Source organism: Pseudophryne corroboree, chromosome 2, assembly GCF_028390025.1.
Source record: "Pseudophryne corroboree isolate aPseCor3 chromosome 2, aPseCor3.hap2, whole genome shotgun sequence".
Classification (NCBI taxonomy): domain Eukaryota; kingdom Metazoa; phylum Chordata; class Amphibia; order Anura; family Myobatrachidae; genus Pseudophryne; species Pseudophryne corroboree.
In genome coordinates, this window is record NC_086445.1 from 806,666,296 (window position 1) to 806,691,362 (window position 25,067).

Sequence of the window (25,067 nt, forward strand, 5' to 3'; positions counted from 1 at the left end):
AAGGGGGAGACAGAGAGAGAGAGAGAATGGGAAAGATACAGAGAGAAGGAGAGAGAGGAAGAGGGCATGAGGGGGAGAGGAGAGAGAGAAGGGGGAGACAGAGAGAGAAGTGGAGACAGAGGAGAGAGGGAGGGAGAAGTGGTAGAGATAGAAATGAGGAGAGAGGGATTATGAGAGAGAGGGAAGAGAGAAAGGAAGATACATAGAGAGAGAAAGTGGGGAGACACAGGGAGAGAGGGGGAGAGAGAGAAGGGGGAGACATGGAGAGAGAGAGAAGGGGAAACACGGAGAGAGAGAAGGGGGGACACAAAGAGAGAGATAAGGGGAGACACAGGAGAGAGAGAGTAGGGGGAGAGAGGGGTGATGAAAGAGGGGAGAGAGTGCGAAGAGAGACAAGGGGGATACACAGAGAGAGAGAAGGGGGATACAGAGAGAGAAAAAGAAGGGGATACAGAGAGAGAGAGAGAGAGAAGGGGAGAAGGGAGGAGAAACAGAGAAGGGGGAGATAGAAACAGAGAGAGAGAGGGAGGAGGTAGACACAGAGAGAGAGAGGGAGGGAGAGAAAGAAAGGGGGTGAAACAGAAAGAGAGAGAGAAGGGGGAGACACAGAAAGAGACAGAAGGGGGTAGAAAAAGAGAGAGAGAGGGTGAGGAGACAAAGAGGGAGAGTGGGGAGGAGACACAGAGAGAGAGCCGAGACAGGCAGGCCCTCACCACCTGTACAGGTGGCAATTTGTTAACATGTGACCAGGTATGCCCTAACCCCCTCTCCCCATACAGGCAGCACTTTCTACCTTTGAAAGCAGCTGGTCCCCTCTATTAGCACCGGCAGCAGCCGGTACCCGTTATTGGAGCCATCTACAGCGAGTCCCCGTCACTGGCGCCGGCGGCAGCAGGTCTCCGTCATTGGCGGCAGCGGGTCCCCGTCATTGGCTGCAGCGGGTGCCCGTCATTGGCATCGACGGCAGCGGGTCCCCATCATTGGCATCAGTGGCAGCGGGTCCCCATCATTGGCATCGGCAGAAGCGGGTCCCCGCCATTGGCGCCGGCGGCAGTGAGGTACTCCCCGTCATTTGGATCGCGGATTTCAGCCGCGGCAACAGCACACTACAGCATGCGAGTGGAGGAGGGGGAGGAAACATGAGTGGAGTGGAGGGGAGGGGCTGGACTGCCTCAGCCCGTGACCAGCCTCTTAGAACTGCAGTGCATCCACACAGAGGCACACCGGTCCGAGTCCATTCAACAGCGCCGCACTACAGAGGTGTATGTGAGCACTAGTGGGGTGGAGGAGGTGAGGGAGGGAGTGGGCAGGGCTTTGGACGGCCAGTGATGATGGTGACAGAAAAAAAATATTTTCTTCTTGTCACCAGTGTCTACCAGTCAGTACCGTATGGGCCTGTTTTCATGGGAGGCCTGGAGCTGCAGCTCTACCCGCCCCATTGTTAATCCGCCTCTGACTGTAGTTAGTGGTAAGAGGACAGGAAAGAAGGTAGATAAAAATGCAGCACCTTGCGGTTAGAGGAAGGAGGCTATTTCGTAACTTTTGCTGAAACTTTCTGGATGTAATTTCTTCAGTTCAGAAATCCAGTATATCTCCCTACTGGACTGTAGATTGGAGAGGTCACCACCTCTTTCACCTAAGGTTACCAAGTTATGATATGACATGAAGGGTTTGGAAACTACAAGTGTTAGTATCTTATTTTTAATGTTCCGAACATGCTCTTGGATCATGAGTTTCAGTGGCCTTTTTGTTTTTCCTTATGGTCTAAGTCAGGTTTGAAACCAACATCCAAGTTTTATCAACTGTGTTGCCTTCCTACTGTATGTTGACTAGCCTCTGACTTCATGATGAACAAGTTGCCTCTTCTACTGTTCCTCTTCAGTTTTTCTATATTTTCATATCCAGGCCCAGATTTATCTAGCCTTGGAGAGTGATAAATTGCATGGTGATAAAGTACTAGCCAACCAGCTCCTAATTGTCACAGCCTGTGACATGGAAGTGAGGAGCGGGAGGCGGTGACTTGGCGGCGGCACAGCGTTTTGGAGGCGTGGATCAGACAATGGATAAGGTGTAGTCATGGTGTAAAGGACAGAGTATGATTACTGATTAGTAAAAGAAAACAAATACTGAGCAACATCCCCAAACAGGTAATTTCAACTTTAAACTTGTCATTTATTTTGTATGCTCTGGACATGGCTACTAATAACAAATGCACAGACAAAATTCTTAAAGCTATGTCTGCAAATGCTAGGAGCTTAGGAGACAAAATTCCAGAGCTAATTGCGATAATGACAAGGGATAACCTGGATTTTGTGGCAATTACAGAGTCTTGGTGCAATGAGAATCATGACTGGGACTTAGCTATACCAGGATACAATTTATTTAGGAAAGATAGAATAGGAAGAATAGGAGGAGGGGTAGCAATGTATGTGGAAAAAAAGCATAAATGCTACTTTAATACAAAATATTGAAGCCAAAACTGAGGCCCTTTGGGTCACCATAGAAACTGGGAAGAAGGACATTATTCGTATTGTGGTGATCTATAGACCACCAGGCCAGGGGCAGGATTTGGACAGGAACCTATTGTTGGACATCTCTAAAATGGCTTTTAAGGGAGTAGTCATAATCATGGGAGACTTTAATTTACCTGATGTAAATTGGGAGGGGTCTTTTGCAAGTTCAGCTACAAGTGGCAAATTTCTACATTCCTTACAGGGAGCATCTCTCAAGCAATTGGTGAGGGAGCCCACTCGCAAAGACTCAATATTAGATCTAATTCTTACAAATGGTGATAGGATATCTGATATATATATGTGGGTGAGCACCTGGGATCCAGTGATCATCAAGCAGTATGGTTTAGTATAAAGACAGGATCCAACTCCTGTCACACAAAAACAAAGGTGTTGGATTTTAGAAATGCTGACTTTGCAAAAATGGGGAGATGTTTAAGTGATTCATTGGCAGACTGGAGGAACTTGGAAGGAGTGCAGGAGAGGTGGAAAAACTGAAAAGTGCAATACTAAGTGCAACAGACCTTTGTGTCAAAATGGTTAGGAAAAGCACCAGGAAAAGGAAGCCAGTGTGGTTCACAAAAGAAGTATCAGCTAGTGTGAAAGCAAAAAAGATGGCTTTTAGGAAATACAAACAGACTCAAAATAATAACGACAAAGAGGTGTATCTGGACAGACGGAAGGATGCTAAGAAAGTGATCAGACGTGCAAAGGCAGAAGCTGAGGAGAAAATGGCCCAGTCAGTAGATAAAGGGGGCAAAACTTTTTTTAAGTATATAAGTGAAAGGAGAAAATCAAATGGAGGAATAATAAGACTTAAGACAGAGAGTGGGCATTTGGTAGAGGGAGACAAGGCAATAGCAGATCACCTAAATAATTATTTTTGCTCAGTATTTACTACAGAAGAAGGGATGGGGCCACAGTTAAGTTGCAAGGACATTCATAAAAATAAGGTAGATGAAAATACATTTACAGAGGAGAAGGTCCTAACAGAACTTTCAAAACTAAAAGTGGATAAATCTATGGGACCAGATGGGATACACCCAAGGATACTCAAAGAGCTAAAAGATGTGCTGGTTACACCTTTAACAGAATTATTTAACCAGTCACTAAATACAGGTGCTATTCCAGAGGACTGGAAAAGAGCAAATGTAGTTCCACTGCACAAAAGTGGAAGCAAGGAAGAAGCAAGTAACTACAGACCAGTAAGCCTTACATCAGTAGTAGGGAAAGTAATGGAAAAACTATTAAAAGAAAGAGTAGTGGAATATCTTAAATCAAACAACTTACAGGATCCAAAACAGCATGGATTTACTGGTGGGAGATCATGCCAAACAAATCTTATTGACTTTTTTGACTCTGTGATGAAAATAATAGATCAAGGGGGAGCTGTAGATGTAGCATATCTAGACTTTAGTAAGGCATTTGACACTGTCCCACATCGCAGACTGCTAAATAAACTTGAAAGCCTGGGGGTGGATTATAAATCAGTTAAATGGATAAGAACCTGGTTGCAGGATAGGAAACAGACAGTCGTAGTTAATGGAGTGCAATCTATGGAGGGAAATGTTACCAGTGGAGTACCCCAGGGATCTGTACTTGGTCGAGTTCTCTTTAATATCTTTGTTGGTGACATTGCAGATGGTATTGAAGGGAAGATATGCCTTTTTGCAGATGATACAAAGATATGCAACAGGGTAGACACACCGGGAGGGGTCATACAAATGATTAATGACCTAGGTAGGCTTGAGAAATGGTCAAGAACGTGGCAACTACAGTTTAATGCTAAAAAATGCAAAATCATGCACTTGGGTCTCAAAAACCCAAAGGCTAAGTATAGTATCAAGGGTACTATAATGGAAACTACTGAGGAGGAAAGAGATGTAGGAGTCACTATTTCAAGTGACTTGAAGGTAGGAAAGCAATGCAACAAAGCAATGAGAAAGGCAAGTCAGATGCTTGGTTGCATAGGGAGAGGAATCAGTAGCAGGAAAAAAGAAGTGATAATGCCACTGTTTAGGTCATTGGTACGGCCCAATCTGGAATACTGTGTCCAGTTCTGGAGACCCTATCTCCAGAAGGATATAAATACATTAGAGAGTGTACAAAGAAGGGCAACTAAAATGGTGCATGGCCTACTAGAGATGTGCACTTGAAATTTTTCGGGTTTTGTGTTTTGGTTTTGGGTTCGGATCCGCGGCCGTGTTTTGGGTTCGACCGCGTTTTGGCAAAACCTCACCGAATTTTTTTTGTCGGATTCGGGTGTGTTTTGGATTCGGGTGTTTTTTTCAAAAAACACTAAAAAACAGCTTAAATCATAGAATTTGGGGGTCATTTTGATCCCAAAGTATTATTAACCTCAAAAACCATAATTTCCACTCATTTTCAGTCTATTCTGAATACCTCACACCTCACAATATTATTTTTAGTCCTAAAATTTGCACCGAGTTCGCTGGATGACTAAGCTAAGCGACCCTAGTGGCCGACACAAACACCGGGCCCATCTAGGAGTGGCACTGCAGTGTCACGCAGGATGGCCCTTCCAAAAAACACTCCCCAAACAGCACATGATGCAAAGAAAAAAAGAGGCGCAATGAGGTAGCTGTGTGAGTAAGATAAGCGACCCTAGTGGCCGACACAAACACCGGGCCCATCTAGGAGTGGCACTGCAGTGTCACGCAGGATGGCCCTTCCAAAAAACACTCCCCAAACAGCACATGACGCAAAGAAAAAAAGAGGCGCAATGAGGTAGCTGTGTGAGTAAGCTAAGCGACCCTAGTGGCCGACACAAACACCTGGCCCATCTAGGAGTGGCACTGCAGTGTCACGCAGGATGGCCCTTCCAAAAAACACTCCCCAAACAGCACATGACGCAAAGAAAAATGAAAGAAAAAAGAGGTGCAAGATGGAATTGTCCTTGGGCCCTCCCACCCACCCTTATGTTGTATAAACAGGACATGCACACTTTAACCAACCCATCATTTCAGTGACAGGGTCTGCCACACGACTGTGACTGAAATGACGGGTTGGTTTGGACCCCCACCAAAAAAGAAGCAATTAATCTCTCCTTGCACAAACTGGCTCTACAGAGGCAAGATGTCCACCTCCGATATATCACCGTGTACATCCCCCTCCTCACAGATTATCAATTCGTCCCCACTGGAATCCACCATCTCAGCTCCCTGTGTACTTTGTGGAGGCAATTGCTGCTGGTCAATGTCTCCACGGAGGAATTGATTATAATTCATTTTAATGAACATCATCTTCTCCACATTTTCTGGAAGTAACCTCGTACGCCGATTGCTGACAAGGTGAGCGGCGGCACTAAACACTCTTTCGGAGTACACACTTGTGGGAGGGCAACTTAGGTAGAATAAAGCCAGTTTGTGCAAGGGCCTCCAAATTGCCTCTTTTTCCTGCCAGTATAAGTACGGACTGTGTGACGTGCCTACTTGGATGCGGTCACTCATATAATCCTCCACCATTCTTTCAATGGGGAGAGAATCATATGCAGTGACAGTAGACGACATGTCCGTAATCGTTGACAGGTCCTTCAGTCCGGACCAGATGTCAGCATCAGCAGTCGCTCCAGACTGCCCTGCATCACCGCCAGCGGGTGGGCTCGGAATTCTGAGCCTTTTTTACTCGCACCCCCAGTTGCGGGAGAATGTGAAGGAGGAGATGTTGACAGGTCGCGTTCCGCTTGACTTGACAATTTTCTCACCAGCAGGTCTTTAAACCCCAGCAGACTTGTGTCTGCCGGAAAGAGAGATCCAATGTAGGTTTTAAATCTAGGATCGAGCACGGTGGCCAAAATGTAGTGCTCTGATTTCAACAGATTGACCACCCGTGAATCCTTGTTAAGCGAATTAAGGGCTCCATCCACAAGTCCCACATGCCTAGCGGAATCGCTCCGTGTTAGCTCCTCCTTCAATGTCTCCAGCTTCTTCTGCAAAAGCCTGATGAGGGGAATGACCTGACTCAGGCTGGCAGTGTCTGAACTGACTTCACGTATGGCAAGTTCAAAGGGCAGCAGAACCTTGCACAACGTTGAAATCATTCTCCACTGCGCTTGAGACAGGTGCATTCCACCTCCTATATCGTGCTGAATTGTATAAGCTTGAATGGCCTTTTGCTGCTCCTCCAACCTCTGAAGCATATATAGGGTTGAATTCCACCTCGTTACCACTTCTTGCTTCAGATGATGGCAGGGCAGGTTCAGGCGTTTTTGGTGTTGCTCCAGTCTTCTGTACGTGGTGCCTGTACGCCGAAAGTGTCCCGCAATTCTTCTGGCCACCGACAGCATCTCTTGCACGCCCCTGTCGTTTTTTAAAAAATTCTGCACCACCAAATTCAAGGTATGTGCAAAACATGGGACGTGCTGGAATTTGCCCAGATTTAATGCACACACAATATTGCTGGCGTTGTCCGATGCCACAAATCCACAGGAGAGTCCAATTGGGGTAAGCCATTCCGCGATGATCTTCCTCAGTTGCCGTAAGAGGTTTTCAGCTGTGTGCGTATTCTGGAAACCGGTGATACAAAGCGTAGCCTGCCTAGGAAAGAGTTGGCGTTTGCGAGATGCTGCTACTGGTGCCGCCGCTGCTGTTCTTGCGGCGGGAGTCCATACATCTACCCAGTGGGCTGTCACAGTCATATAGTCCTGACCCTGCCCTGCTCCACTTGTCCACATGTCCGTGGTTAAGTGGACATTGAGTACAGCTGCATTTTTTAGGACACTGGTGACTCTTTTTCTGAGGTCTGTGTACATTTTCGGTATCGCCTGCCTAGAGAAATGGAACCTAGATGATATTTGGTACCGGGGACACAGTACCTCCAACAAGTCTCTAGTTGGCTCTGCAGTAATGATGGATACCGGAACCACGTTTCTCACCACCCAGGATGCCAAGGCCTCAGTTATCCGCTTTGCAGCAGGATGACTGCTGTGATATTTCATCTTCCTCACAAAGGACTGTTGGACAGTCAATTGCTTGGTGGAAGTAGTAAAAGTGGTCTTACGATTTCCCCTCTGGAATGACCATCGACTCCCAGCAGCAACAACAGCAGCGCCAGCAGCAGTAGGCATTACACGCAAGGATGCATCGGAGGAATCCCATGCAGGAGAGGAATCGTCAGAATTGCCAGTGACATGGCCTGCAGGTCTATTGGCATTCCTGGGGAAGGAGGAAATTGACACTGAGGGAGTTGGTGGGGTGGTTTGCGTGAGCTTGGTTACAAGAGGAAGGGATTTACTGGTCAGTGGACTGCTTCCGCTGTCGCCCAAAGTTTTTGAACTTGTCACTGACTTATTATGAATGCGCTGCAGGTGACGTATAAGGGAGGATGTTCCGAGGTGGTTAACGTCCTTACCCCTACTTATTACAGCTTGACAAAGGCAACACACGGCTTGACAAATGTTGTCCGCATTTCTGTTGAAATACTTCCACACCGAAGAGCTGATTTTTTTGGTATTTTCACCAGGCATGTCAACGGCCATATTCCTCCCACGGACAACAGGTGTCTCCCCGGGTGCCTGACTTAAACAAACCACCTCACCATCAGAATCCTCCTTGTCAATTTCCTCCCCAGCGCCAGCAACACCCATATCCTCCTCATCCTGGTGTACTTCAACACTGACATCTTCAATCTGACTATCAGGAACTGGACTGCGGGTGCTCCTTCCAGCACTTGCAGGGGGCGTGCAAATGGTGGAAGGCGCATGCTCTTCACGTCCAGTGTTGGGAAGGTCAGGCATCGCAACCGACACAATTGGACTCTCCTTGTGGATTTGGGATTTCGAAGAACGCACAGTTCTTTGCGGTGCTTTTGCCAGCTTGAGTCTTTTCATTTTTCTAGCGAGAGGCTGAGTGCTTCCATCCTCATGTGAAGCTGAACCACTAGCCATGAACATAGGCCAGGGCCTCAGCCGTTCCTTGCCACTCCGTGTGGTAAATGGCATATTGGCAAGTTTACGCTTCTCCTCCGACAATTTTATTTTAGATTTTGGAGTCCTTTTTTTACTGATATTTGGTGTTTTGGATTTTACATGCTCTGTACTATGACATTGGGCATCGGCCTTGGCAGACGACGTTGCTGGCATTTCATCGTCTCGGCCATGACTAGTGGCAGCAGCTTCAGCACGAGGTGGAAGTGGATCTTGATCTTTCCCTAATTTTGGAACCTCAACATTTTTGTTCTCCATATTTTAATAGGCACAACTAAAAGGCACCTCAGGTAAACAATGGAGATGGATGGATACTAGTATACTTATGGATGGACGAGCGACTGCCGACACAGAGGTAGCTACAGCCGTGGACTACCGTACTGTGTCTGCTGCTAATATAGACTGGATGATAATGAGATGAAATCAATATATATATATATAATATCACTAGTACTGCAGCCGGACAGGTATATATATTTATTATGTAATGACTGATGACGGACCTGCTGGACACTGTCAGCTCAGCAGCACCGCAGACTGCTACAGTAAGCTACTATAGTAGTATGTATAAAGAAGAAAGAAAAGAAAAAAACCACGGGTAGGTGGTATACAATTATGGATGGACGAGCGACTGCCGACACAGAGGTAGCTACAGCCGTGGACTACCATATTGTGTCTGCTGCTAATATAGACTGGATGATAATGAGATGAAATCAATATATATATATATAATATCACACTAGTACTGCAGCCGGACAGGTAGATATATTTATTATGTAATGACTGATGACGGACCTGCTGGACACTGTCAGCTCAGCAGCACCGCAGACTGCTACAGTAAGCTACTATAGTAGTATGTATAAAGAAGAAAGAAAAAAAAAACCACGGGTAGGTGGTATACAATTATGGATGGACGAGCGACTGCCGACACAGAGGTAGCTACAGCCGTGGACTACCGTACTGTGTCTGCTGCTAATATAGACTGGATGATAATGAGATGAAATCAATATATATATATATATAATATCACACTAGTACTGCAGCCGGACAGGTAGATATATTTATTATGTAATGACTGATGACGGACCTGCTGGACACTGTCAGCTCAGCAGCACCGCAGACTGCTACAGTAAGCTACTATAGTAGTATGTATAAAGAAGAAAGAAAAAAAAAACCACGGGTAGGTGGTATACAATTATGGATGGACGAGCGACTGCCGACACAGAGGTAGCTACAGCCGTGGACTACCGTACTGTGTCTGCTGCTAATATAGACTGGATGATAATGAGATGAAATCAATATATATATATATAATATCACACTAGTACTGCAGCCGGACAGGTAGATATATTTATTATGTAATGACTGATGACGGACCTGCTGGACACTGTCAGCTCAGCAGCACCGCAGACTGCTACAGTAAGCTACTATAGTAGTATGTATAAAGAAGAAAGAAAAAAAAACCACGGGTAGGTGGTATACAATTATGGATGGACGAGCGACTGCCGACACAGAGGTAGCTACAGCCGTGGACTACCGTACTGTGTCTGCTGCTAATATAGACTGGATGATAATGAGATGAAATCAATATATATATATATATATATATATAATATCACACTAGTACTGCAGCCGGACAGGTAGATATATTTATTATGTAATGACTGATGACGGACCTGCTGGACACTGTCAGCTCAGCAGCACCGCAGACTGCTACAGTAAGCTACTATAGTAGTATGTATAAAGAAGAAAGAAAAAAAAAAAAACACGGGTAGGTGGTATACAATTATGGATGGACGAGCGACTGCCGACACAGAGGTAGCTACAGCCGTGGACTACCGTACTGTGTCTGCTGCTAATATAGACTGGATGATAATGAGATGAAATCAATATATATATATATAATATCACACTAGTACTGCAGCCGGACAGGTAGATATATTTATTATGTAATGACTGATGACGGACCTGCTGGACACTGTCAGCTCAGCAGCACCGCAGACTGCTACAGTAAGCTACTACAGTAGTATGTATAAAGAAGAAAGAAAAAAAAAACCACGGGTAGGTGGTATACAATTATGGATGGACGAGCGACTGCCGACACAGAGGTAGCTACAGCCGTGGACTACCGTACTGTGTCTGCTGCTAATATAGACTGGATGATAATGAGATGAAATCAATATATATATATATAATATCACACTAGTACTGCAGCCGGACAGGTTGATATATTTATTATGTAATGACTGATGACGGACCTGCTGGACACTGTCAGCTCAGCAGCACCGCAGACTGCTACAGTAAGCTACTATAGTAGTATGTATAAAGAAGAAAGAAAGAAAAAAACCACGGGTAGGTGGTATACAATTATGGATGGACGAGCGACTGCCGACACAGAGGTAGCTACAGCCGTGGACTACCGTACTGTGTCTGCTGCTAATATAGACTGGATGATAATGAGATGAAATCAATATATATATATATATATATATATAACTAGGTGCTTCATCGCGCCCTACGGGCGCTCTTCACACCGTCGCAAGGGGCTTAACCCTTGCATGCCTTTCTGGGGTTTAATATTTGTATTATATGGAGTATTACCTGCATTCCTTTGTTAGTGGTTAAATATTGCACAATGAAAGGGCGTGCGATGGTGAAGGAGGTGCAGCCCCTTGCGACGGCGTGAACAGCACCTGCAGGGCACGATGTACAGAATGTAGCGGGTGCGGGGGGACTGCGGATGGTGTCTGTGCGGGTGGAGGGGAGGCAGAAGTGGGGGTGGGGCCCGGATGGGGAAGGTTCGGGAGGTGCTGCGCGTGGGGGAGGGGCAGAGGAGTGGGGGATGCAGATGGGGGAGGGGTCCGGAGGCACTGCAGGTGGGGGAGGGGCAGGGGTGCCACGGGTGGGAGAGGGGCAGGTGTGGGGATGTTGTGGATGGGTGAAGGGTTCCGGAGGTGCTGTGGGATGGGAAGGGACGGGAGTGCCGGGGGTTGGGTAGGGGACCGCAGGCACCATGGGTAGGGTAGGGGCAGGTACGGGTGTTGCGGCGGATGGGAAAGGAGGTCCGGAGGTGCTGCAGGTGGTGGAGGGGCAGGTGCGGGGGTGCCATTGGTGGGGGAGGGGTGGGTGAGGGGGGGACCGCTGATGGAGGAGGGTGTCTGCAGATGCTGCGGATGGAGGGGGGCAGGTGTGGGGGGAGACATATAAGGGGGGTGAATGGTGGAAGGGGCCAGGAGGTGCTGTGGGTGGTGAAGGGGTGGAGGAGTGGGAGCCAAGGGTGGTGTAGGGGGTCTGGAGGCACAGCATGTGGGGGAGGAGTGGAGTGCCGCATGTGGTGGAGGGGAAGGTGCGGAGGTGTGGTGCATTGGGGAGAGGTCTGGAGGCGCTGCGGGTACTGTACATGCCATAAAAGGTAGTTGGAGGGTATGCAGTAACAGGGCCAGGACAGGGGTGACAGGGTCAGTACAGGGTTGACGGGGCCAGGACAGGGGTGACAGGGTCAGAACAGGGGTGACGGTGCCAGGACAGGGATGACAGGGCCAGGACAGGGGTGACAGGGCTAGGACAGGGGTGACAGGGCCAGGACAGGGGTGACAGGGCCAGGACAGAAATGATAGGGACAGGATAGGGGTGACAGGGCCAGGGTAGGGGCGGCAGGACCAGGACAGGGGTGACGGGGCCAGTATAGGGTTGACAGGGCAAGCACAGGGGTGACAGGGCCAGGATAGGGGTAACAGGGCCAGCATAAGGGTGACAGGGCCAGGATAAGGGTGAAAGGGCCAGGATAAGGGTGAAAGGGCCAGGATAAGGGTGGCAGGGCAAGGCCAGGGGTGACAGGGACATGACAGAACACAGGGCACGGGAGAGATTGGTATTAGGGACAAAACAGTGGTGACAGACAGATGTGTCTTACCGGAGTCACTGCTGCTGGCTGCTGCTGTTCCACTCCAACCTGTTGGGATCTGCTGCTGCTGGAGACTTGGCATGGCTGACTCTCTCAGGCTGGAGTCCTGCTTTCTCTGCCCATCCGCATCCCTCCCCCCCTCCTCAGTCACACACCGCAGACCTCGCGCAGCTGCCGGGCACTGTGGTAAGGTGAGACTGGAAATGACTGGTTAGCCCCCTGGAGATGCTGCGGCTGGAGGGAGGAGGGGGTCATAGCATGCACGTGGCGTGGACCTCGCGGCTTCCGGGCACTGTGGTAAGGGGAGACTGGGAGTGACTGGTTAGCTCCCAGGAGACGCTGCGGCTGGAGGGAGGAGTGGGTCAGAGCCTGCAAGCAGCTCGGATTTCTGCAGTGCTACCCGCCAGCTAAAGTGTGTGAATGAGCTGGGCGCACTCCACTGCGGGTGGCAGCGCTGCAGCTAGCGGTGGGGTTGCCGGGGCTGGAGATAACAGAGGCAGTATGGAACCTGCACAGCGGCAGGTGCCCCACAAAACTGCAGCTAAGAAGCGTGGAGTGTGCCAGAAAGTGACGCTCCTCCGCATCAGAGAGACCCTGCTGAGTATGCCGATGTGGGGGGTCAAGCACACAGTGAGCCGGTGCCCGTCTGTCTGTATGACATACCCCTCACACAACCCCATACCTCCCAAATGTCCCGATTTTCACGGGACAGTCCCATTTTTTGGGGTCTGTCCCGCTGTCCCACCCGCGGGTCGCAGTGTCCGGCGGTGGTGGGGGGAGGGGCAGTTGGAAAGCTCCTGTACTCGCTGTTCTGCTTAGCAGAGCAGCGGTGAATAGTGGAGACAGAGGGAGAGGGGGCATCAGGGGGTACGGATTAATGGGGGGGTTCCAGCAGCAGAGCCGGATTAAGGGGGGGGGGGGGGCAGGGGATACGTACCATTGGCCCCACAGTTTTAGGGGGCCCCCCGGTTGGAGTAGCTCTGTCCCAGCTCAGAAGCTCCCCCCCCGTCCTGCCAGCAACAGCGGCAGCATTGTGCTACAGTCAGCACACGCTGCTGCATATTGGCAGGTCTGTGGTGTTGCATGGAGGCAGCAGTCTCCCTGCTTTCTTCTGCCTGTCCGGGTGTGCACGGGGGAGCGACCACCCCTTCTGGATTTAGCCCTAGCTGAGGGGCCAAAATCCCATTAAAAAAATAAATATCGGAATTTGCATAAGGGGGCGTGGCCGCGCGGGCCGCGATTAGGCCACGCCCCCAACCCACAGCAGGCACAGCAATGAGATAGGGCTCCACTGTATCAAGTTCCCTGGGCCCCCAGGACTCATAATCAGCCCCTGGGAGCATGCCAGCAGCTCACAGAGCGCTGGGCATGCTCCCTCACTGACGAAAACGGGGGCCCTCCCGTGAAGCCACGCCCCCTTTTCGCCGAGTGTGTTTCCCTCCTTCTGCCTGGAGAAAGCTCCTGCAGAAAGCTGGGAGGTCTGCACCCCTGCCTGTGCCATGCCCAATGCCCATGCTATCTGCTTCTGCTCCTAGTCTCCTGTAGATTTGGCCAGATCTCTGTGACTCATTTGAATAACTCCGCCCACTGTTGTGACTCCGCCCAGCGTTAGCAAATGAATCACAAGGTCACAGAATAGGGCTATTATATAGGAGATATCACTAGTACTGCAGCCGGACAGGTATATATATTTATTATGTAATGACTGATGACGGACCTGCTGGACACTGTCAGCTCAGCAGCACCGCAGACTGCTACAGTAAGCTACTATAGTAGTGTGTATAAAGAAGAAGAAAGAAAAAAAAAAAAAACGGGTAGGTGGTATACAATATTATATATATATTATATACAATTATTATACAGAGACTTGGCTGTCAGCACTGCACCACTGGAGGGTTCCTTATGCTTGCGAACCAGTTAGATTCTATACACATATGAATCTTCCCCATATTCGAATATCTGAATGTCAGACTCAAGCTGATGATATATGAGGTATGGTCCCCGCTGTATCAATCAAGTCCCATTGAAATATTAAAACGTTGTTCATACATCTTTGAATGACCTTTTATGTGCTGACAATATGTTCTGAAATGAAGAGATTTTACCCCTGATGAAGTCTTGGAACAAGACGAAACGCGTTGGGTTATTTATCTATCTATTATCTGATGTTACCTCCGAATCTACAATAAGGAGAAGGAGGAAATCGTAGTGATATATCTACGCTTTTTCCTCATCACTACAAACTGATTGTTCAAATTGTGCGACAAATGTAAATGTATCAACTCTGTATACTTATGAACATTTGTGTCGGGTTTATATGTTGTTTTAATAAATTTTTATGTTAGTATTTGTTATCTGATGTAATTTATCCGGAGAGTACTGTAAGGGTCCGTTTTTAGGTAGGGCGTTGATATAACTCCCTTGGCGCCATCTCCTCTATTTCGTTTCATATTTCCACATTTAGTTCCTCCTAACAGGGAACTTAGAGGATACAGGCAGCCATATAATTAATTAATTTTAGTGTTTTATTTGAAATAGCGCAGTGGGAGAGTAATTCTTGTCATATATATATATATTAAACTGGTGGTGATTATTAAACTGGTGGTCAGGTCACTGGTCACACTATCAGCAACTTGCAAGTAGTACTCCTAAGCAGACAATCACAATATATATTATACTGGTGGTCAGTGTGGTCACAATGGCAGTGTGGCACTCTGGCAGCAAAAGTGTGCACTGTACGTTATATGTACTCCTGAGTCCTGCTCTCAGACTCTAACTGCTCCCCACTGTCAGTGTCTCCCCCACAAGTCAGATATACATTATACAGTCACACTATCTATCTATCACTTCAGCAAGTAGTAGTACTCCTCCTAATGCTCCCCAAAATTACTACTGTGTCTCTCTCTACTCTAGTCTCACTCTCTTCTCTATAAACGGAGAGGACGCCAGCCACGTCCTCTCCCTATGAATCTCAATGCACGTGTGAAAATGGCGGCGACGCGCGGCTCCTTATATAGAATCCGAGTCTCGCGATAGAATCCGAGCCTCGCGAGAATCCGACAGCGGGATGATGACGTTCGGGCGCGCTCGGGTTAACCGAGCAAGGCGGGAAGATCCGAGTCGCTCGGCCCCGTGTAAAAAAAAATGAAGTTCGGGCGGGTTCGGATTCCGAGGAACCGAACCCGCTCATCTCTATGGCCTACATCACAAAACTTACCCGGAAAGGCTAAAAGATCTTAACATGTATAGTTTGGAGGAGAGAAGGGAAAGGGGGGACATGATAGAAACTTTCAAATATATCAAGGGTCTTAACAAAGTTCAGGAGGGAAACATTCTTCAAAGGAAAAGAAGTATTAGAACTCGAGGGCATACATTGAGACTGGAGGGGGGGAGGTTCAGGGGAAATTTAAGGAAAAATTACTTCACAGAAAGGGTAGTGGATAAGTGGAATAGCCTCCCATCAGAGGTGGTAGAGGCTAAGACTGTAGGGCAATTTAAATATGCTTGGGACAGGCATATGAATATCCTTACAAAGAATTAAGGTTAAAAAAGGGTTGAGATTGCCTAGGATAAAATAAAAAAGGGGCATACTAGATGGGCTAAGTGGTTCTTATCTGCCGTCAAATCCTATGTTTCTATGTTTCTATGTCCGGAACATTTGCGGGAAGGGCCGCATTGGCTATGTGACATCACACGCAGCCCCTGCGACACAAAATATGGCAGCCTGGTGACTGCCTTCACAAGCTGCAAAGGCAGAGGGCTACCCTTAATATGCGAGCACTTCTCTGTTTAGCGAAACGCTCTCATTTCAGCAAGGGGGGGGGGGGGCGGCCTTGCCCTGTGCCGGATGACCCCCCAAATGCTAGACTAAGGAGTTGTAGTTTTGTGATTTTTCACAGAACTACAACTCATGCTGAATTAGGCCCTCAATGCGCTCGTGGCAGCTGTTATAGGACAGAAAGTCCTACTTACAGCAGTTTTCTTTTCGAGCCTCCTGAGGCTCGAACAGAAATTCACGTTGAGTGCAGCCCGCATGCTTATCATGGGCTGCCGCCAGCAGCAATGGATTAGCCCTGGCCACTGCTACAAGCCTGTGGTAATTAGCACAGTTAATTCAATCCAGCCATAAATGTACAGTACCACCATAAAACTATAAATAAGAACTGTTTATATCTGCACTTACTGCTCATTCCTGTATACCAAAATGCAGAACTATTATTTATTTATACAAGTGGGATTGATTCTGCTGGGTATACCATAGGTATTTCTATGGGTGCACGGTGCGCATTGTAAATGGACTCCTGGGTCTAGGGGGGCCCATACTGCACACCCTGTACCCATATATTATACCTACCCCTCGGGCACTGCAGACACAAAAATCACTTGGAAAATTAACGCCATGGCCATTTCCGAGTGATTTGTGCATGCACCATGTTCCCGGAAACCTTCTCATGCGCATTAGACTCTGGCATAATGCCAGTCTGCTCGCTGCCAGAGGGGAGGGGACATGCAATGGAGGGCCCTCTCCTCTCTTAAAATGACCCTGGAGTATACTGTATACCCCTGCTGCTCTTATAAATCCACAATGCTCTGCAGCCAGGAACGATTTATGTAACTGTGGGGCAAATGTACTAACCTGTAAAAGGCATAAGGAAGTGATAAACCAGTGATATGTGCAAGGTGATAAACGCACCAGCCAATCAGCTCCAATATGTAAATTAACAGTAAGGATCTGATTGGCTGGTGCATTTATCACCTTGCACATATCACTGGTTTATCCCTTCCTTATGCCTTCTCCAGGTTAATACATCTGCCCCTGTGTCCCTTAAGTTCAAATAATGGAGATTTCGAATGAATTGAGTTTTGTTGCAGATAAAGTTATTTCACAGAGGTACTATCTTCTTTCGAATACAGATTTTGTCTTAAAATTCTACAGAACTTAAATTTTAATTTTGTGCAATATATACAGTAGTATATGAATAAACCTGGGACAATTCATTCATCTGTGTTTTGGGAATCAGAAAAAGGAAAAATGAAGCAAATACGTTATGAAAATGTCACTTATCTTTAGTACGAGGGTGGTTCAATAAATAAGGTAACATTGCCTACATTTATTCAGCGTGTGTGAATAGGTGCAGCCAGGCGCAGCTATATGTTACCGCAATGCGTATGTGTGACACTCTGAACTGAACCCCCTTAATTTGTACTACACATGGTATGCATTGCAGGCAACTGTCGGGCTGGATAAGACATGAGTAAGGTTCCCTAATTTTGACCCTTGCTGAGCTTCAATTACTACCCATCCTGTTAACGCTGAAGGGGTTAACACTCCCTTCTGCTGTTGCCTGGGAGACGTCAGCAGGACCAGTGAGCGGACGGGCACTAGGACCCTTGGACTTACTTATAATAGAGGAGGGAGTGAGAAGGCTGATGGAGTTTTGATTGGCTGTGTCAGAGCAGGAAAAAGAGACACAGCTATTAAGAGTACTGGACAGTATAAAAAATTGTACCTTTCAACAGGGAGGTCCACTTAATGCCCAACACAAACCCTTTTGGTTATAATTTACCTCAGGAAAGGCGGGCATCAGATTGATAGCACAAGAAACTCTAAACTGCCTCAGTGATATTAACCCACAACAGTATGCATACCCTCCAGCTGTACCTTTTTAATAGGTACAGTACCTTTTTTTATGGTCTGTACCGATTTTTGGCTCTCTAAACTTCCATTGAAAGTATAGGAAAAGGGACGTGCCCACGCCCCCTTTAACCGTGGCAACGCCACTTTTTCTAATTTGTACCGATTTTTATGTGTAAAATGTTGGAGGGTATGCAGTATGTCAGGCAAGTGAGGACCCTTTGTGTACTTAAGACCCTCCACAGCTCATCTCTGTTTTATTTACACCTTGTCTGCCATCTGCTTGCACCTTGCATGTAACGCTGAACTGTACTGCTAGCACAACCTAGCTATTCTGAGCCACCTGAACTAATATAATCTGCATCTACCAGTGCGCTTAAAATCTTATGGCTTTGACTGAAAACTGATCTTTAGTTGCAATCTCTTTGAACTCTGCTGCTTATATGCTAATGCCTCATCCGTTAAATTTATCAGCATATGTGTAAGGGGGGTACCGTGCTGGGGAGGGAAGGGAGGATCCTTACTTCCGTTTCCCCCTGGCGGGCGTCAGCTCAAGGCGGGGTGCGACGCGGCGCCGGGTTCCCAGTACGGAGGGGCTTGCATCCATTGGGATTCAAGCCCTTCCAATCAGTTTGCGCCTATTTTAGTGGTGCGCCAGGCATGAGCCAATCGGGGCTCCTGCCTGGGTAGCCAATAGAGACTGGCCGCGACGATCCAATCAGGGCTCACCGCATCACAGCTCCTCCCCCTACCAGCATCATATAACAGACGCTGCAGAGCGGGAGAGGTCAATTGAGCGCCGGAGCAGTGAAGAGCTCCAGAAGAAGAAGAAGACCGAGTGGCGGCAGAATACACAGCGGCGGAGGCGGCGAGAGAAGATCCGGCGGCAGGGGAAAGAAGAGGCAGCGGCCGAGAGGAAGGGAAGAGGTGAAACCCGGGATCCAGCGGCGGAAGACCGGCGGAGAGTGCTGCAGTGTGTTGGAAGCAAAAGAGCTGACGACGCTCCCCACTGCAGCCTCTCCCACCGATCCGGCTAGACGGGCGACCACCCATTGGCACTTAATCGAACTGTGGGATCTGTACAGCGGCAATTACCGGCCTTATCATCCTCCATACTACTGACTGTCGGCGGACGGTGCACGTCCAGGCAGTCCAAAAGGAAATACCACAGTGCAGCCTGATCTCTGTGGACGGCTTTTTCATCTAACGGCTTCACATCCGCCGCCCGCCCCTGTCTGCACGGTATACACCGGATGCTCAATAGCAGGCTAATTGGGCAAAATTTAGCGGATAGTGGATATATCCATACACACCACGTACCCTCCAGTTGCACAATTCACTGGGCAAAATTCTGGACTCACCCGGGGACGCTCGGGTTCACCAGCCCCTTTGGAGAGGTAATTATTTCATTCCACACCGTCAATTTATGCCACTAATTTTTATTGAAGCTCAGTTCTAAAAAGTACATCCACTGTGTCATATCCTGGAACTATATTCAAAAATTTTAGCAACAGTGTTTCTAAAGGACTGTAACATATCGTTACACTGTGAACTTTTAAATCATCTAGTTCAGTGGAAGTTTGAATGCTACACATAATAATGGTTATAGCTTAGATAATTTATGTAATTCTATATACTTCTAAACATATGTATGTGGTAATTTAGAGAGTTATTATTAATTATCTATATTAGAGGATATTTTTATCAATTATTGTGAATAATAAATATATATACTTTTTATTAATTTAATTGATTCTTTGGTTGTTTTTGAAACTGTGAAAACATGGTGTGTGGATTTCATGAGCGCCTCTATTAATTCTTTGCATAACACTGCTGTTGTTTTGAGCTGCCACTTGATAACTAGCCACTTCATATACTAGTCACTGCAGCGTCCTAATAGGCCTGGCGTCCTATGCTATACTGAGTAAATGAGTCTACAAACACATGTCCTTTCTGATTACAACCCCCTCCCCCACACAGCAACCCTCCCACCAAAAGGTGTTAATCAACTACCAAATGTGAGGTTTGTAAACCCCAGTCAATCACTATAAGTTTTTGCACACTACAGATATTAATCCACTTATAAATTTTTTCAAAACATGCAATGTAATGAGCAATGGTCTGCAATAAATTACCAAGTAGATCTTTACTAAAAAAGGAGCAATAGTCTGCAATAATTACCAAATAGATCTTTACTAAAATAAGATTTTACTCACCGGTAAATCTATTTCTCGTAGTCCGTAGTGGATGCTGGGGACTCCGTAAGGACCATGGAGAATAGACGGGCTCCGCAGGAGACTGGGCACTCTAAGAAAGTATTAGGACTACTGGTGTGCAATGGCTCCTCCCTCTATGCCCCTCCTCCAGACCTCAGTTAAGGAAACTGCCCGGAAGAGCTGACATTACAAGGAAAGGATTTTGGAATCCAGGGTAAGACTCATACCAGCCACACCAATCACACCGTATAACTTGTGATAACATACCCAGTTAACAGTATGAACAACAACAGAGCATCAACAAACGGATGCCAACATAACATAACCCATAATTAAGCAATAACTATATACAAGTATTGCAGAAGAAATCCGCACTTGGGACGGGCGCCCAGCATCCACTACGGACTACGAGAAATAGATTTACCGGTGAGTAAAATCTTATTTTCTCTAACGTCCTAGTGGATGCTGGGGACTCCGTAAGGACCATGGGGATTATACCAAAGCTCCCAAACGGGCGGGAGAGTGCGGATGACTCTGCAGCACCGAATGAGCAAACACAAGGTCCTCCTCAGCCAGGGTATCAAACTTGTAGAATTTTGCAAAAGTGTTTGAACCCGACCAAGTAGCTGCTCGGCAAAGCTGTAATGCCGAGACCCCTCGGGCAGCCGCCCAAGTAGAGCCCACCTTCCTTGTGGAATGGGCTTTTACTGATTTTGGATGTGGCAATCCAGCCGCAGAATGAGCCTGCTGAATCGTGTTACAGATCCAGCGAGCAATAGTTTGCTTTGAAGCAGGAGCACCCAGCTTGTTGGATGCATACAGGATAAACAGCGAGTCAGTTTTCCTGACTCCAGCCGTTCTGGCTACATAAATCTTCAAAGCCCTGACTACATCTAGTAACTTGGAATCCTCCAAGTCACGAGCAGCCGCAGGCACCACAATAGGTTTGTTCAAATGAAAAGATGACACCACCTTCGGCAGAAATTGCGGACGAGTCCGTAATTCTGCCCTGTCCATATGGAAAACCAGATAGGGGCTTTTACATGACAAAGCCGCCAATTCTGACACACGCCTAGCCGAAGCTAAGGCCAATAGCATGACCACTTTCCACGTGAGATATTTTAACTCCACGGTCTGAAGTGGCTCAAACCAGTGAAATTTCAGGAAACTCAACACCACGTTAAGATCCCAAGGTGCCACTGGTGGCACAAAAGGGGGGCTGAATATGCAGCACTCCCTTTACAAACGTCTGAACTTCAGGAAGAGAAGCCAGTTCCTTTTGAAAGAAAATGGATACGGACGAAATCTGGACCTTAATGGACCCTAATTTCAAGCCCATAGTCACTCCCGACTGTAGGAAGTGAAGGAAACGGCCCAGCTGGAATTCCTCTGTAGGGGCCTTCCTGGCCTCACACCAAGCAACATATTTTCGCCATATACGGTGATAATGTTTAGTCGTTACGTCCTTCCTAGCCTTCAGTGTAGGAATAACCTCATCCGGAATGCCTTTTTCTGCCAGGATCCGGCGTTCAACCGCCATGCCTACAAACGCAGCCACGGTAAGTCTTGGAACAGACAGGGCCCCTGCTGCAACAAGTCCTGTCTGAGAGGCAGAGGCTATGGGTCCTCTGTGAGCATTTATTGCAGATCTGGATACCAAGTCCTTCTTGGCCAATCCGGAACAATGAGTATTGTTCTAACTCCTCCTTTTCCTATGATTCTCATCACCTTGGGTATGAGAGGAAGAGGAGGAAACACATAAACCGACTGGAACATCCACGGTGTCACCAGTGCGACTACAGCTATCGCCTGAGGGTCTCTTGACCTGGCGCAATATTTTGTTGAGGCAGGATGCCATCATGTCCACCTGTGGCAGTTCCCACCGACCTACCATCTGCGCGAAGACTTCTTGATGAAGTCCCCACTCTCCCGTGTGGAGGTCGTGTCTGCTGAGGAAGTCTGCTTCCCAGTTGTCCACTCCCGGAATGAACACTGCTGACAGTGCTCGTACGTGATTCTCCGCCCATCGAAGAATTCTGGTGGCTTCCGCCATCGCCACCCTGCTCCTTGTGCCGCCTTGGCGGTTTACATGAGCCACTGCGGTGATGTTGTCTGATTGAATCAGCACCGATTTGTTGCGAAGCAGGGTCTCCGCTTGACTTAGGGCGTTGTATATGGCCCTTAATTTCAGGATATGGATGTGAAGGCAAGTCTCCTGACTTGACCACAGCCCTTGAAAATATCTTCCCTATGTGACTGCCCCCCACCCTCGGAGGCTTGCATCCGTGGTCACCAGGACCCAGTCCTGAATGCCGAATCTGCGACCTTCGAGAAGGTGAGCACTCTGCAGCCACCACAGGAGAGACACCCTGGCCCAGGGGGATAGGGTGATTAACTGATGCATCTGAAGATGTGATCCGGACCACTTGTCCAGTAAGTTCCATTAGAAGGTCCTCTCATGGAACCTGCCGAAGGGAATGGCCTCATATGATGCCACCATCCTTCCCAGGACTCGAGTGCAGTGATGCACTGACACCTGTTTTGGTTTTAATTAGAGATGAGCGCCTGAAATTTTTCGGGTTTTGTGTTTTGGTTTTGGGTTCGGTTCCGCGGCCGTGTTTTGGGTTCGAACGCGTTTTGGCAAAACCTCACCGAATTTTTTTTGTCGGATTCGGGTGTGTTTTGGATTCGGGTGTTTTTTTCAAAAAACACTAAAAAACAGCTTAAATCATAGAATTTGGGGGTCATTTTGATCCCAAAGTATTATTAACCTCAAAAACCATAATTTACACTCATTTTCAGTCTATTCTGAATACCTCACACCTCACAATATTATTTTTAGTCCTAAAATTTGCACCGAGGTCGCTGTGTGAGTAAGATAAGCGACCCTAGTGGCCGACACAAACACCGGGCCCATCTAGGAGTGGCACTGCAGTGTCACGCAGGATGTCCCTTCCAAAAAACCCTCCCCAAACAGCACATGACGCAAAGAAAAAAAGAGGCGCAATGAGGTAGCTGTGTGAGTAAGATTAGCGACCCTAGTGGCCGACACAAACACCGGGCCCATCTAGGAGTGGCACTGCAGTGTCACGCAGGATGGCCCTTCCAAAAAACCCTCCCCAAACAGCACATGACGCAAAGAAAAAAAGAGGCGCAATGAGGTAGCTGTGTGAGTAAGATTAGCGACCCTAGTGGCCGACACAAACACCGGGCCCATCTAGGAGTGGCACTGCAGTGTCACGCAGGATGTCCCTTCCAAAAAACCCTCCCCAAACAGCACATGACGCAAAGAAAAAAAGAGGCGCAATGAGGTAGCTGTGTGAGTAAGATTAGCGACCCTAGTGGCCGACACAAACACCGGGCCCATCTAGGAGTGGCACTGCAGTGTCACGCAGGATGTCCCTTCCAAAAAACCCTCCCCAATCAGCACATGATGCAAAGAAAAAGAAAAGAAAAAAGAGGTGCAAGATGGAATTGTCCTTGGGCCCTCCCACCCACCCTTATGTTGTATAAACAAAACAGGACATGCACACTTTAACCAACCCATCATTTCAGTGACAGGGTCTGCCACACGACTGTGACTGATATGACGGGTTGGTTTGGACCCCCCCCAAAAAAGAAGCAATTAATCTCTCCTTGCACAAACTGGCTCTACAGAGGCAAGATGTCCACCTCATCTTCACCCTCCGATATATCACCGTGTACATCCCCCTCCTCACAGATTATCAATTCGTCCCCACTGGAATCCACCATCTCAGCTCCCTGTGTACTTTGTGGAGGCAATTGCTGCTGGTCAATGTCTCCGCGGAGGAATTGATTATAATTCATTTTAATGAACATCATCTTCTCCACATTTTCTGGATGTAACCTCGTACGCCGATTGCTGACAAGGTGAGCGGCGGCACTAAACACTCTTTCGGAGTACACACTTGTGGGAGGGCAACTTAGGTAGAATAAAGCCAGTTTGTGCAAGGGCCTCCAAATTGCCTCTTTTTCCTGCCAGTATAAGTACGGACTGTGTGACGTGCCTACTTGGATGCGGTCACTCATATAATCCTCCACCATTCTATCAATGTTGAGAGAATCATATGCAGTGACAGTAGACGACATGTCCGTAATCGTTGTCAGGTCCTTCAGTCCGGACCAGATGTCAGCATCAGCAGTCGCTCCAGACTGCCCTGCATCACCGCCAGCGGGTGGGCTCGGAATTCTGAGCCTTTTCCTCGCACCCCCAGTTGCGGGAGAATGTGAAGGAGGAGATGTTGACAGGTCGCGTTCCGCTTGACTTGACAATTTTGTCACCAGCAGGTCTTTCAACCCCAGCAGACCTGTGTCTGCCGGAAAGAGAGATCCAAGGTAGGCTTTAAATCTAGGATCGAGCACGGTGGCCAAAATGTAGTGCTCTGATTTCAACAGATTGACCACCCGTGAATCCTTGTTAAGCGAATTAAGGGCTGCATCCACAAGTCCCACATGCCTAGCGGAATCGCTCCCTTTTAGCTCCTTCTTCAATGCCTCCAGCTTCTTCTGCAAAAGCCTGATGAGGGGAATGACCTGACTCAGGCTGGCAGTGTCTGAACTGACTTCACGTGTGGCAAGTTCAAAGGGCATCAGAACCTTGCACAACGTTGAAATCATTCTCCACTGCACTTGAGACAGGTGCATTCCACCTCCTATATCGTGCTCAATTGTATAGGCTTGAATGGCCTTTTGCTGCTCCTCCAACCTCTGAAGCATATAGAGGGTTGAATTCCACCTCGTTACCACTTCTTGCTTCAGATGATGGCAGGGCAGGTTCAGTAGTTTTTGGTGGTGCTCCAGTCTTCTGTACGTGGTGCCTGTACGCCGAAAGTGTCCC

General features: G+C 47.8%; 1 protein-coding gene across 1 annotated transcript in view; it reads left to right on the plus strand.

Moving 5' to 3' along the window:
• Positions 1–19,030, plus strand: part of LOC135018061 (uncharacterized) — a gene marked incomplete at its 5' end in the record, with an annotated part of 35,005 nt that extends 15,975 nt beyond the window's left edge. The window contains one exon of the mRNA XM_063952990.1: positions 18,749–19,030. Coding sequence (XP_063809060.1) covers positions 18,749–19,030 — 282 coding nt within the window. The remainder of the gene's footprint in view (positions 1–18,748) is intronic.
• Positions 19,031–25,067: the final 6,037 nt, after the last annotated feature.